The sequence below is a fragment of the Stegodyphus dumicola genome, chromosome 3 (assembly GCF_044657685.1).
Source record: "Stegodyphus dumicola isolate Sdum_Otavi_A_Nest chromosome 3, ASM4465768v1".
NCBI classification, from domain to species: Eukaryota; Metazoa; Arthropoda; class Arachnida; order Araneae; family Eresidae; genus Stegodyphus; species Stegodyphus dumicola.
The window spans coordinates 9,514,225-9,529,897 of record NC_140770.1 but is presented as its reverse complement, the minus strand read 5'-3'; the positions used below and the strand labels follow the sequence as shown (position 1 = coordinate 9,529,897).

The 15,673-nt window shown below is 34.9% G+C and overlaps 1 protein-coding gene across 1 annotated transcript in view; it reads left to right on the top strand.

Moving 5' to 3' along the window:
• The window catches only part of LOC118196411 (uncharacterized), a 211,885-nt gene that overhangs the window by 177,640 nt on the left and 18,572 nt on the right, over nt 1-15,673 (top strand). Inside the window, exons 3-4 of the mRNA XM_085812557.1 lie at nt 724-813; nt 14,144-14,362. Coding sequence (XP_085668683.1) covers nt 724-813; nt 14,144-14,362 — 309 coding nt within the window. The remainder of the gene's footprint in view (nt 1-723; nt 814-14,143; nt 14,363-15,673) is intronic.

Genomic DNA, 15,673 nt, shown 5'->3' with positions numbered 1-15,673 from the left:
ACGTCGATTCACTTTTCAAACTGTTGCCACCAAATATTATCGCCCTGTATTATATTTAAAGAAACTAAATAATGAAGAATCTGCATAAATGCATGGATATTTCTTGCATGGTGAAAATAAAACGGTACCTGAAGCCATTCAATTTTGAATAACGTAGTCTTCCAACCGAACATGGGCACTCGGAAGCCCAAATTTTGAATTTGTTTTATTATTCATTTTATATTTTGTAAAACGTTAACGAATGCTTGATTAACAAACTCCACTATTGCAAAGTCAGCAATGGCAACACTGTACGAAAAATACATTTCTATCTCCAGCGCGCGAGACTGTGTATTGGAAATTCTAAAGATACTCTCTTTTAAATATTTCAGGATATTGTTGTTGAATTGAATTTTCTGTGTTTTAAGTGCGCAGAACATGACATTTAATCAATAAAGGTAACACGCAAAACGTTAATAAAACTCCCTTTTGAGCGTAATATAAAATCCGAAAGCTTTCAGATTTTTTTTTTTTTTTTATTTTCCTTTTTATTATCATTGTTAAAATATTTGCATGGTACTGTAACTTTATCATATAAATTCTTTGTCCGCTTGATGCAGCATTTTTGGGGTAGATCGCTTTTGTTCAAAGAAAAAAATGATTAATCGAAGCGGATAAACTACTTGATGGCTTTTTAAAGATTTCTTTTTGTTTACATTCTTTTTTGTTTCTTTCTTTAAACAGATTGAAGAAAAAATAGAAGAATTACCAGAGCACCCAGAAAAAAAGACTTCTAAGCCAAGTGCCCAGAAAGAGGCTGCTCCGGACGAAACGGTAATGCTTCTATTATTCATGACATAATCAAAAAGGGAGGAAATAGTTAAATTCTTCCCCTCCCCGGAAAGGAGGAGGTCTATTTTCTATCGAAATTTCCCTACGGTAAATTTAAAATGCCTTTTTTTTTTTTTTTTTTTTTTTTTTTTAAAGCCATATGTATTCAAATTCCAATAATATTGATTGGATGTTTGAGGAAACAAGACTCCCTTTTCTTGTGTGTGTGTTGAGGCCATTTTTGACACTTAATTCTCCATATGAGCACGTGCACCTTGAAGCACGAATTTTAAATTTCAAATTTGTTTTTGGTTTGTTTCATATTTTGTACCAGTTTAATAATTTTTTATTTGCAAGCTCAGAGATTAGAAAGAGAGAAGTAGTAACACTGTTCGAAGTAAAATATTTTTGTCTCGCGTGCGCCAGACTGTTGCCATTCGGGGAAAATGGAAAACATTTATCTTTCAATTTTAATGAATAAATTCAAACATAAAAATGTTCAAAATAAAATATTTAATTTTCCGCAAATTAAATTTTATATTTCCGTTGATTAAAATTAATTTACTCTTAAATAATAGTCTCTTTTATTATACGTTTTTTAATTTAAGTGAATGATGACAGTGAAGTACTTAATTTACAAGTGCATTCTAGCTGCCTTGAAGGATTTTAGTAATTTTTTTATTATTGATGTTTAAAGGATGATGACGGAAAACAGATGGAATAAACGTTTTTGCAAAAAATAGGACTTTATTTGAAGCTTGTAAAAAAATTAGTGAATTAAAGGTAGAAAAATAATTTATCATATATTTTAATGGGAGCAAGAGATTAAATAATTAATTCTCTTCAGAAAATTCATTTACAGTTTTATATCACGAGTAATAAAAACACAGTTGATAAGTGTAAGAAAGTCGTATATTTCAAAATGTAATTTTATTATTAGGATTTATTATTTTGCCACCTTCGCTTCTTGTTATTCGTGATATTACATTGTACTCGTAATTGAATTTTGTAAATAGAATTAGTTCATGTCTCGTTCCCAGTAATTTATTGGATAAGTTACTTTTGTTTCTTTTTGTTCATGAACTATTTTATCAGCTTCAAAATGAAAGCTTATTTCATAAAAATAAATAAATCTGAAAGCTTTCAGATTTTACATTACGCCCAATGGGGCATTTTTTTAACGTTTTGTGGGTTACCTTTATTTTATTAAATATCATGTTCTTCGTACTCAAAGCATAAAATTCAGTTCGACAGAAATATCGCAAAATAATTTTAAAATGAGCATATCTTTAGAAATTCCGATACAGAGTCTCGCGCGTTGGAGATAAAATTGTTTTTTTCCCTTCACAGTGTTGCCATTGCCCGGTTTGAAATCGTTGAGTTTGTTAATCAAAAATTCGTTAAAACTTTAATAAATATGAAATATTCCAAATTTCAGCTTCTAAATGTCCATATTCGGGTGAAAACGTACTTTATTCAAAACTTGATGGCTCTAGGTATCGTCGTTTTATCACAATGCCCGAAACATACATACATTTATGCAAGGGCTTCATTTTTTAATTTCTTTAAATATAATGCAGGGCTGTAATATTTGGTGGCAACAGTTTGAAAAAAGAACTGACATTTAAAGTTTTCAAGGCAAAATGCCAAAACGAAATTAATAGCCCTTCTGGGCTAAAAAAAAACTCTATTTATCTATTTATTTACTTATTCATTTTGCCAATACATTTGACACTTTGCTGCAGTCGGGAGCCACTTCATTTCATAATTATGGCTTTGAATGGCACATTCTTTTTGTTTACTTAATATTTTAATCGAATTCTGTGTTATTTGCTTCGAGGTACTTAGTCACTTATACGCCTAAAAGTCGAATGGAATGCATTAGCTGCGGCTTTCGATATAATTAGAAATTCCATTTTTTATTATACAAATTCTTTTGCGAAAATCTTCTTTCCTTCTTTAGCAAAGCGCTCTTCGTGTAATTGAACTCGAAGCAGCGCGCCTACTGGGACGTCAGCGCGCCTTCTGAGACGTCACTTCCCTTGCCTCTTCGAGTTACTATTTCACTGAACATCCTTCTTTAAGGGGACTAATACACCTTAAAACCCACAAGATGTTCGAATAAGTGACTGTTGCAAGAATTGGGCTAACTTATTTATTTTAAAAGCAATTACTACCAACTTTTTACAGATGACTACATAATATAGCTGCTTTCTGAAATAGTCATCAGAAAGTTTGTGTTGCCACAAATATTTTTATAATTTAATCCGCTTTGTGACAACATTTTTCGTCATGTTTCCAACTTGCGCGCACAGTTTAAAACATTCTGTTTCATAATTTAATTCCATATTTAATATATAGCTTTTATAACATTTAGAAACTACTCTGAACCTAAAATTCTAAAAATTTCATGTTAAATTTATATTTGATTTGGAGTTGAGTTTATAAAATGCATTTTATTAACAATATTTGTAATGTTTTCGTCCATAAAATTTTTCATTATTAAAATATTCATCAGATTGTTGGTTCAGTTAGAAAACATTGCCCATATAAAGAATTCCATCGAATTTCAAGTATGTACCGTTAGCCATTTTTAAAATATCATGCGCGCAAGGTGGAAACATGGCGAAATATTTTGTCACAAAGAGGATTAAATTACAAAAATATTTGTCGCAACACAAACTTTCTGGTTACTAGTTTCCAAAGCAGATATATTATGTAGTCATCTGTAAAAAATTGGAAGTAATTGCTTTAAAAAATATAAAATATTCCAATTCTTGCAACAGTCACATATTCGAAGATCATAAGGGGTTTAAGGTTTATGAGTCCCCTTAACAGAAACTCGTTATGTTAATTTATTGCCACTCAAGACATCTAAGTTAAATTCATTACGATATTTAATTTTGCTTTCTCTATATTCCATGAAGATTTATAGTATGTTTTACTTACTTCACAATAAAGAATTTAGCACCAAAAGTGCTATTATTCTCAACCGTAACTGTGTTGTCCATATCACTTTCGTGTACGTATCACTTCTCAAATGCAGCCACTAAGCATTAGCATAATGTATATTCTACTTCCTTGAAGTAAAGGAAGTATTGTTATGACGAAAAATTCTGGGTATCATATTTCAACTAAAATATCCATTTTGACCGCTATCGGATGCAATTTAATGATGTGACATACGTACAGAACAAAAGACTCTCTTTCACCAAACGAATTATAAAACTGATTTAAAATGGATTCAGTACAGATTTTTTTCGTGGCGTCTGTACGTTTTTAAAACGAAAACGAAAATGGAATATTAATTGGAGGTTTTCCACGAATTGCCAGTTTTAACCAATTTTCCATTTAAGTACCCTTTAAACATTAAGCCGCATTCAGCGCGCCAAAATAGTAGTCATTCCACAGTGAATTCTCATTTAGTCAGAGGCATATCTTGTAAACGCACAGAACCATTGCTCCGATATGTACCCAGAGATTAATTACCAGCAAATATTACACCCGCACGCATGACGATTACAGTAGTAACTCGAGAGTTGCTCCGTATTATTATTGAGGTATTTGAAACTGCAGAGCATGTTGTTCAAGCGTACACAACTAGGTCACTTCGGTGTTTCAACATTAAAGTGGCCACCGCAGAAGCTTTGTTGAAATTTAACGACATTTAAAATGAATTTTCTGAAAATTGAAAATCGCCCTTTGTGAACTTAATCTATATATGACTAAAAAAGAGTGCCTCTAAGTTGGTCTTATAAGGATAAGGATAAGGAACGGGGAAGCGGGCACTATGCCTCTACCATACGGTTAATTAGTATAGCACCACGTCCACCATGATCTAGAGAACCCTTAAGACAACACTAATTCAAATATGTGAGTACATAATTGAAAATGAATGATTGATTACAAACAATTGTGGTATACCTTGGCAGTAAAATTGTTGCATTTGTGTAAATAACAAGAGAATGAATACAAATCAAACATTTTATTCCGATCGTAATGAAACATAGAACACTTAACCTACGAAACAATAAGAAGGCTATTACTTACGTAAGGACCCACCAGCGGCCGAGCGGTAAAATCGCTGAACACTGGTACTTCGGTCCGAGGTTCAAATCCCGCGAACGGGCTGGCTGCATGGGCGTTATCGTGGTTTTCCCCATGTGTAACGTGTATACGAGCCAGTTTCCCTTAAAAAGTCTTCCACGAAGGCATCCCTCCTCTTAGGTAGATAGCCCTCGTGTGCTTAGCCGTATTCTCCATACATCAATACACCATACTTACGTAAGATTTTTAGTCCAAAAGAGCTTTGTCCCTGAGGGACTATTGTTTTCGTTTTGCGATTTTGCGTCGAATCACTCTGAATGTCCGTTTCACTTTTCAAACTGTTGCCACCGAATATTATCACCATATGTTTATATTTCAAGAAATTAAATAATGAGGAATCTGAATCACTGTATGTATGTTTCTCCCATTGTGATAAAACAACGGTACTTATAGCCATCCAATTTTGAATAACGTAATCTTTCACCGAATATGGGCATCTGGAAGCCCTAAAGTGGAATTTGTTTTATTATCGATTTCATATTTTGTAAAACTTTGTAACGAATTTTCGATTTACAAACTCATTTGTTTCAAAGTGAGCAATGGCTACGTTGTATAGAAAAAACATTTTTATCTCCAGCGCGCGAGACTGTGTATCGGAAATTCTAAAGATAGGCTCAATTTAAAATTATTTTGCGATATTGCTCTTGAACTGAATTTTATGGTGCGAAGAACATGATATTTAATAAATAAAGGTAACACACAAAATGTTAAAAAAAAGCCCCTTTGGTCATAATTTAAAATCTGAAACCTTTCAGGCTTTCTTTTTTACTATTTATCATTGTTCTTTTGTGATATTTGAGCTGTTTTATATGTTTGGATTGATCTTTCCAATAAAGCCATATGGGAAAAAAAAAAAAAAAATTACGTAAGATTTCTCAAACGCCATCCCACGGGGTCCACATTTTTTATACACATATATTTTAAGCTAATTTAACGGATTTTTGTGTGCGTACAAGTTCGTAAAGAAGTTATCACTTTTAACAACAATCCCTACTAGGCGGGACTTTACTGAGAAACGAGATTCTGGTAGCACAGGTTTAAACGGGAGTATTCCTAGAAAAAAGAGCCCGCTGGAAGCGAAGTCCCGCCCAGCTATGGAAACGATGTTGCGGCTACTCCGGATTTTTTTCAAACCTCACCAAAATTGTCTCGGCTAGAGATCAACCAATCAGACGAAAGTTCTGTTTCTGAAGGATCACTTGATCCCAATCTGAGCGATAATCGATTACCGTTTGGCATTCAAGTCTTTGTAGTAAGTGAAAATGGTAACCTAGTTACGTGGGTTTCCTGGAAATGTGCAGGTTCTGAGAATTGTTCCTTTCGACGTCCAGTCCTGCATAACATAATGTGATTAGAATTTAATCGATTGAATGCACAAGTCCGATAATAGATTAATAAAATTTATTCCTATCAAAAGATATATATCATAACTCTGGAATTATCCTCCGAGATATTCGTAAAAGTGTTCACAATATCACGCAGTATTATCAGTAGTTATACTTTAAACTATTAAAAACGTTAACAACGAAATTCAAAGCGCATTTAAAGCGAAAGCTCCTCGGATATTTTAATTCTCGCAGAACTAAACAACTCGCAACAACAATAACTAAACTCAGACGCTCTCTCTCTAGCAGTTTATAGTTTTCAACCAGTCGCGAGATTTCTCGAAATTACTGAAAAGAAATGCGAAGGTGGAATTACGGTTACAACTAACATAGTGGTCAATTACATTTATTCACTTTCAACATTTCATTTACCCAATGACACCAACATATTACATTCTCCAATGTTAAATGCACGCGCCCCTCTATTCTTACTTTTCCGTCATAGCTTTCTCTTAAAATTTGTCTCGCGCTACATTACGCAGAAAAATACATCAATTTTACTTATAACTCTAATAAAATTACATATTTAAATACAAAATTCGTAACAGAATTTTTGATAGCAATTCAAAAGCTTTGTGTTGCCATTCTGCAAAGCATAAGATATATTTCAAATTTAATCAGAAGAGTCGGCTATGTAAAACAAGTCTGTTGCCACTCGGAAAAACTCGAAATATTTATTTGCCTTTTGACGTTAATAATTAATTTTAAATTTAATTTGCCTTTTGACGTTAACCGAGCGAATTAAGAAAAATGGGTTGCCATTTCCCGAATTAAAATATTTATATCTTCCAAGCGGCAATGCGTTGTCCTTCACAAAAGCGTAAAAAATATTTAGTTTTTCTTTAAAATTTATTCTGTTATTAAAGAAGAAAGAAAGCAATTTAAAAGCAACAAGCGCATGTTAATCCAATTGTTATTATTAAATAACATCTGGATTTGATACATTTTGGTATGACTTTGATGGATTTGATACGACTTTGATACATTTTTAAAAGAAGATAAATACGGTGTGTGGTTGATATTCTGTTATCTAAGCGGAAACAGTTCGGGGTTTTAAAACTTCTTAGGTTGTAAGTTGCTTTATTACTTAGAGGGTAACTATCGATTGTAAACTACTCAAAGTTTCGTTTAAGAATGATTACAAAACAGGAAACATGACAGGATATATTAGCTGAATCTTTATTGAATATACTTGTGAGGAATAAAAGCAATTGCGTATGGTAAGTAACTATATGTTCCATTCGTATGTACTTTAATAATAAATCCAGTTAAAGAAAATAATAAGAATAAATCCAGTTTAAATTACTGAATTAAAGTCAAGGAAATTATTATAAATAACTGATATTAAATATAACTTTTGTGAACAAAATAAACCAAAATAAAATTAAATAGAAGCAAATGCATTAAGCACAAATAAATTTCGGTAGTATTGTAATTGTAAATAGTCGATAAGACCTACATGATCAACAGGCTTGTGTAGTGTTGTTTATACTTAGTCGCCAGTATTTCCTGCCACGCTAACGGTACACCACTGAGCATGCGCAGTAAACGAAATTCGTTAACCTTGATTAACTCAATGTGCGGTTTGCCATTACGCTGCCCGGATATTGAACCACGGACCTCTGGAATACCAGCCCAGCGTGAAGAACCACTACACCACGAAGGCACGCTAGGAAAGTGTGAGAAATACCTTATATAGTTGTTGCAGAATATCGTTGTAGATTTCTGTATTCCTTAGCAGAGGAAGTGGTGTTCACCGAATGGTGAGACAAACAGCTTAATTTGTGAGAAAATGCTGCAATCGATTAGAACAATTACTTGTGTGAAATATGTTCCTTACATTTAATACAAAGATTCAATGGGCGAGTAGGCAGTCCCAATAAAATAGTTGAAATCGATGACACTTGTTCACCAGGCGTAAGAACGTCATTGGCAGGGTACTCCTACAACGTTTCATTTTTTGAATGAATATGCCGCGAAAATGGGATTGCTTTGTCGTTCAAATCTCGAATATAGATGCTAGTACACTAGTGGAGAAATTTATTCAATACGTGCAAGATGGATCAAGGATCTATTCAGACTGCTGAAAGGAATGTAAAACGGAGCTACTTGAAGAAGCTGATTGCAATCACTATGATTGACTATTAAAAATATTTTTAGCAAACAACATGTGAGTATTATCGTCATTATTATACACTCGTTATCGTCAATTAAGGAAAAATGACGAAAATGATGATTAGTCAAAAGGTTGCATGTAGAATTTAATGAAAGTGACCCAGAGTATACAACACATAGTAAGGTATAAAATAACACGAAAAGAAATTACCAGAAAATAGCATATGTATAAAATGAGCAAATCGGATGTGTGAGTTTGATATAGAAAACGTTACCTTCAATATGGAGTATGATCTACTCTAGAAGCAATACAACATATACCGAGATGTGCGATGCTGTTCATTACACAGTCTATCAGTTCTGGAAGAAGATAGAGCCATTGCTCTTGCAAAGCCGTTGCAAGCGTGACAAGGGTCTGAAGAGCAGGAATGAAAGCAGCTATACGTTTCCTGAAGCATCCCAATCATGCTCTATAGGATTCAATTCCGGTGACTGAACTCCCCAGACCATGCGCTGAATTGTTTGCTGCTGAAGATAATCATCCATGATGCAAGCTCTGTGTTGTTTCGTTTTGTCGCTCTATAGCAGAAAATTATCGCGTATTGCCCCGGCATAAGGAAGCACATAAGCATCAAGGATATCACCTTATCATCATAAGGGAGCATCAAGGATGTATATGCCTGAATATTCTCTGTTCCACATGGCCATGGCGGTCTGTGCATCCAGGCAAAGAGATACCTCCCCAAACACTTGTGGAGTCATTAGGATTTTTTTAGAGGCAGACAAGATGAAAAATAGCAAACGCCTTCGCCGGAAATCGAACCACGGACCTCTGGAATACCGGCCCAGCGTGCAGAGCCACTACACCAATAAGGACGCTAGAAAAGTGGGAGAAATACCTTACATACTCCCTTTTTTAAAGGGCGACTAGGGTTTTAGGGAACGTAGTCGCCAAGTCCTGGGTGCGGAGAATCATCATTCACAACCTTTCAGTTCGGCCGCCACTTATAGAGACATTAGGATTTGGGGGGGCGGAGTGATGAAAATTATGCAACCGCCTTCGCCGGGAATCGAACCACGGACCTCTGGAATACCGGCCCAGCGTGCAGAACCACTACACCACTAAGGGCGCTAGGAAAGTGGAAGAAATACCTTATATATTCCCCTTTTTAAAGGGCGACTAGGGTTTTAGGGGACGTAGTCGCCAAATCCTGGGTGCGGAGAATCATCATCCACAACCCTTTCAGTTCGGCCGCCACTTATAGAGACATTAGGATTTTTTCGGGGGTCGGAGGGATGAAAATTAGGCAACCGCCTTCGCCGGGAATCGAACCACGGAACTCTGGAATACCGGCCCAGCGTGCAGAACCACTACACTACGAAGGCACGCTAGGAAAATGGGAAAATACCTTATATACACCCCCTTTTAAAGGGAGACTAGGGTTTTTTAGGGGACCCAATCGCCAACTCCTGGGTGTGGGAAGTCATTATTCATCCCCCTTTTTAGTTAGAGAGCCACTGTAGAGACATTAGGTATTTTTTAGGAAGCAGGGAAGATGAAAAATGAGCAACCGCCTTCGCTGGGAATTGAACCACGGACCTCTGGAATACCGGCCCAGAGTGCAGACGACCACACCAGGAAGGCTCGTTAGGGAAGTGGGAGAAATACCTTGTACACTGACACTGCCGCCTCCTTATGCATCTCTTTCACGGATGTTTGACGGACGTTCTAGGATCTCTCCAAATCAAAAAATGCCTTTTATCGCTTTGGAGTCTAAAAGTGAACTCATGCGTAAGGAGTACAGCCCTCCATTTATCAGCCATCCAGTGGTCATGTTGACGTGCCCATCTCAAACGTCTCCTTCTATGACGTGACGTGAGCGGCCCGTCATAAAAGGGTTAATTAATTAATAGTTATTCATTGTTTAAAAAAAAGGAAAAAGAAAAGTACCAATATTTCTGTACTCAGGTTCAATTTTCGAATCAATTAATCAATCAGTTTTTTCTAAGCGCAACAAAATGTATGAGAAGTTTCAATATCTTCACGAAAAGCAAGTTAACTGCATGCGATCTGTTTGGTGCATTGACATCTTTGGCTTCTGAGGAAGTTGCGATCGTAACTCATACTTATTTCTTCCTCGCCGCCTGGCAAACGGCCATAATGTACATTCTGCCGAGTTCTCATCCGGGAAGAACAATGATCCGGCAAGGAAAGCACTGCCCTATAGTCTGAATCCACAAAGGAGAATTTCGATTGCATAAAACTTCGATATAAAGAAAGTGGTGCCGCAGATCCTTGCAAATAAACAATAGTCAATTGCATCTCTCTTTCTCTTTTATCAGAACTCTAAGAGATTGTTCCCATTCAGAAAAAAATATGCAGTAATAATATTAACAGTTGCAGTAATAACAGTAACAAATATGGAGCAATAAAAAGAAACAAATACGTAATAATAATATATAATACATGCAGTGATAATAGTAACAAATATGCGGTAATGATATAATATAAAGTATTTCTCCCGCTTTCCTAGTGTGCCTTCATGGTGTAGTGGTTCTGCACGCTGGGCCGGTATTCCAGAGGTCCGTGGTTCGATTCCCGGCGAAGGCGGTTGCTAATTTTGCTCCGACTTACAAAAAAAAAAAAAAATCCTAATGTCCCCATAGTGGCGCCCGAACTAAAAGGGTTGTGGATGATGACTCTCTACCCCCAGGATTTGGCGATTGAGTCCCCTAAAAAAACCCAGTCGCCCTTTAAGGGGACTCCTACACCCTAACACCTGATGATCTTCAAATATGTGACTGTTGCAAGAATTGGGATATTTTATTTATTTTAAAAGCAATTACTTCCAACTTTTTACAGCTGACTACATAATATAGCTGCTTCGGAAACTAGTAACCAGAAAGTTTGCGTTGCCACAAACATTTTTTGTAATTTAATCCTCTTTGCGACAAAATATTTCGCCGTGTTTCCACCTTGCGCGCATGATGTTTTTAAAATGGCTAATGGTACATACTTGAAATTGGATGGAATTCTTTATATGGGCACTATTTTCTAACCGAACCAACAATCTGATGAATATTTTAATATTGAAAAATTTTATGAACGAAAACATTACAAATTTTTTTAATAAAATACATTTTATAAACTCAACTCAAAATAAAATAAAAATTTAACATGAAATTTTTAGAATTTTAGGTTCACAGTACTTTCCAAATGTTATAAAAGCTATATATTAAATATGGAATTAAATTATGAAACAGAATGTTTTAAACTGTGCGCGCAAGTTGGAAACATGACGAAAAATGTTGTCACAAAGCGGATTAAATTATAAAAATATTTGTGGCAACACAAACTTTCTGATGACTATTTCAGAAAGCAGCTATATTATGTAGTCAGCTGTAAAAAGTTGGTAGTAATTGCTTTTAAAATAAATAAGTTGTCCCAATTCTTACAACAGTCACCTATTCGAACATCTTATGGGTTTTAAGGTGTATGAGACCCCTTAGAAAGGGGAGTATATAAAGTATTTCTCCCGCTTTCCTGGCGTGCCTTCGTGGTGTAGTGGTTCTGCACGCTGGCACGGTATTCCAGAGGTTCGTGGTTCGATTCCTGGCGAAGGCGTTTGCTAATTTTTCATCTCTACGGCTTCCGAAAAAATCCTAATGTCTCTACAATATAACAAATATCTAGTAATGATTAGAAACAAATATGCAGTAATAATAAGAAGCAAATATGTAGTAATAGTCTTATTGTAATCTTATTCTTACAATTAGAAAAAGTAAGCAGTAATAATATATAACAATTCTAGTGATGACTGTGACAAATGTGCAGTAGTAATAAGAAACATATATGCAGAAATAATATGTAACAATTGCAGTAATAACAGTAACATATACATAGTAGTAATAAGAAATAAATATGCAGTAATAACATGTAACAACTTCGGTAATATTAGTAACAAAATTTTCAATAATAAGGCACATATATGTAGTAATAACAAGAAAAAAATCTGACGTGGACGCCATATGACTTCTTTGTACGGCCTATTAAATTATACACATTTTTTGTTGCATTTTATTTGCTCGTTTTCTCGAATTTAATTAGAGATATATTTCTCATTCAAACAATTCAGTTTTCACTTCGTAGCAAGAGGAAAAAAAGTATAGAAAAATATAAAACACGAAATACAGTTAAAAGCAGCTAAAAAGTATTTTTAAAATTAAAATTAGAGTTATACGCAAAAGCAAGCTATTCGGCCACCGTGCAGGAAGACAGATTTTTCGGTGCACAAACCTGAAAGTTTACTATCGGTTCCACTGGACTAAAAAAAACATTGAAGTTGGTCCGGAAACTGACTTAATTTACTATTCTACTAAGTTTCAAATGTAAGCAAATGGCGGCTTCGTTAGGCTTAGCAGCGCTATTTAAATTTTGAAATTTTTACAATTAAAAACCTGAGCTCAGTGAGGCGGGTGACAGAATGGGTATATATATATATAAAAATAATTGGCGACCTCAAAATTAATTTTCTAGATTTGGTGCTTCCCCTCTAAATTTATCTGTTCTCCCAATTTCGAGATCTTTCTTTGTTATATAACGCTACTGGAAAAGGCCAACTAAAACTACGAGTATTATTAACCAATCATAGCTTGTCTCTAGAATCGCTCGAACCTTCTTTGGTATAAATATGTGTGGCGAGTTAATTGCGACATTATTCTGCTAGCTTCTACATTGCTATTATATCTAGCAATGTATATTCCGTCTTTGTCTTTTGTAAAGTCCTTTGCTTCTTTAAAAATGCCTGTGTCATTTCTTGTTAAAAACCAATGGACATAAAAATTTCCAATCATAGCTTGTCTCTAGAATATCTCGCACCTACTTTGGTATAAATACCCTCTGGCGAACTAATTACATCGTTATTCTGCTAGCTCCTACATTGCTAATATCTCCCCTCTTCGCTTCTTTACCCGCGTCATTTCTCGTTAAAAACCAATATACATAGAAATGTATCATTTTCATTATAATTGAAACACAGAAATGTATCAGATATCATTATGATCGGCTAAATATCTACTGAGATGATTTTATATGCGTGGAAATAAAGATGATACTTGACAGAGCATTGCACGGATTCGACAATGTGCGCTTTAAACATCTATATTATATTATTGTTTTCTCTCCATGTACACAGGGATCTATTTTCACTTAAAAAATTCAGAGAATGGCGCATACTCGGTATTGCGCACATTAAAAACATTGTTATATTAAATGCTTTATTGCTTTTCTTTCACACAGCTTATAGGTAGAGAGCGATCTGTTTTTGCTTTAAAAAATCAGAGAATTGCACAAACTCGGCATCGCCACATTAAACATGATATAGGTTATGTGACACATTCTTGTTATTTTAATATCCCACAGTCCCATTAATTCCGGTTATCAAAAAATAAATAAATAAACAAGATTGCCAAAATAAAATCATTACGAAACAAGGAAAAGTCAGGTCAGGATAAAATAATTATCTAACATGCAAATCGCCAAATTTAACATGTTTATATAAGGTTATGTACATGGTTGGTTACATTTTTTCATATGATGCATGTAGTATGTTAACTTCATGACTACCGAATTCTCTTTTATCTACTCTGACATATATTACAGTTTTAAAATGATTGTTTAACATTGTAACTGAACGTGTTTTCATAAAATTGCCTTTACATTACAGGTGGATATAGATCTTAGCGATAAAGACCTCGAGAAAGCAGCGACCAAAATCCAAGCTTCTTACAGAAACTTCACAGCACGCAAGAAACAGGAACAGGATGTCACAGAGGCAGTTGAAAATTCTCCCAAACAGGAGAAGAAAGAAGCGGTAACTGGGCGAGAAGAGACAGAGGACAAAGAACCGGAGAAAACTCAGAGCGGCGAGAACAAAGAACAGGATGTAAGCTACCTTCCTCTTCCCCGGCTGAAAAAAATCTTGATTGTTCTTTTTTTCTGCGGTATCCAAATTGCCAATAAACTTAAATTTGGATTTTTTTCCCCCTTGTATTTCCTGAACTGTCAAAAAGAGTTTTTAAAATGAATTGCCATTCAATTTTTTAAAAAAGTTAGATTTGCAAAAAATGTATTGTAAAATAATAAGAATCGCCTAAATGTTTTCCTGGCAATTAAAAGGTGAGCAAACTTCTTAGAATCCTCATGTGCGCCTAGTCGTCCAAAATAATTATCATAAAAATATAAATCTAACGGTTTTACTGAATTCAGCTAGTTTTAGTTCTTCACATTTCTAATCAGGTTGTAAAACCTACTTGTCTGTCTTCTAAATTGACTCACAAATTTATCAAAATTTCATTGATTGCAAATCTTAGTCGAATTTTAATGCATCAAAATTATTGATTTGCATCGAATAATTGCGTCATAAACCTTTTTAATGATCAATTTTCATTAAGTTATAAAAGAAGTTTGTTTTACAGAACCCATTTTCTAGCAAAATAGGAATGGTCTAAAGTTTTGCTGACTAAAATAATATACACCAAATTTTAACTTCTCGGAATATAAAAGATGGAATCGTAGGTCGCAAAATTATTAAAACTTTATGGATTTCCAATCATTGCCAGACATTGCGTAGTAAACAATTTAAAGATGAATTTCCATTTAATTCTCAAAGAAGTTCGATTTATAGAAAATTTATATATTAATATGTTCCAAGGTAACAGAAATCGTCTAAATATTTCCTTGACTATAATAATATTGTTACGAAACGCCCAGCTGCGAGAAGATAGCTTCTCCGCAAAACGGGTTTAGGGTGCCAGAAAATGGCAAGAAAAGGCAAAGCTGCCAGATTCGGCGCGAAATCACCCATTTGGCGACAAAATTGGCGATATGCCATAGACGGACGAGAAAATTCTAGAACGAAGTCTTACCGGTTTAGCCGAGAATGTTCTCGAAGGCAGATTGTAAGCTATAAATACACTGCCTGTACGCGGAAAAGCAGTGTATCGAGAGCGTATCTAGAATATCTTGACTTTATCATGAAGAGTACCTTGACTGTGCAGCGTGTTGAGTTCAAAGATTAGCTTAAGAGTGATCGACCGAGTCGGGAGCTATACTTTAGTGCTTTTCTGTGAAGCTGTATTCACCGTTATAGCCTGAAGGTGGTGTTGCTGATTGTTTCAGGGTGCTTGTCAGAGTTTTTTGACGACTGTAACGCGTCTTAGGAACTGTCCTGCGTAATACTGCAGAATAAATTCTG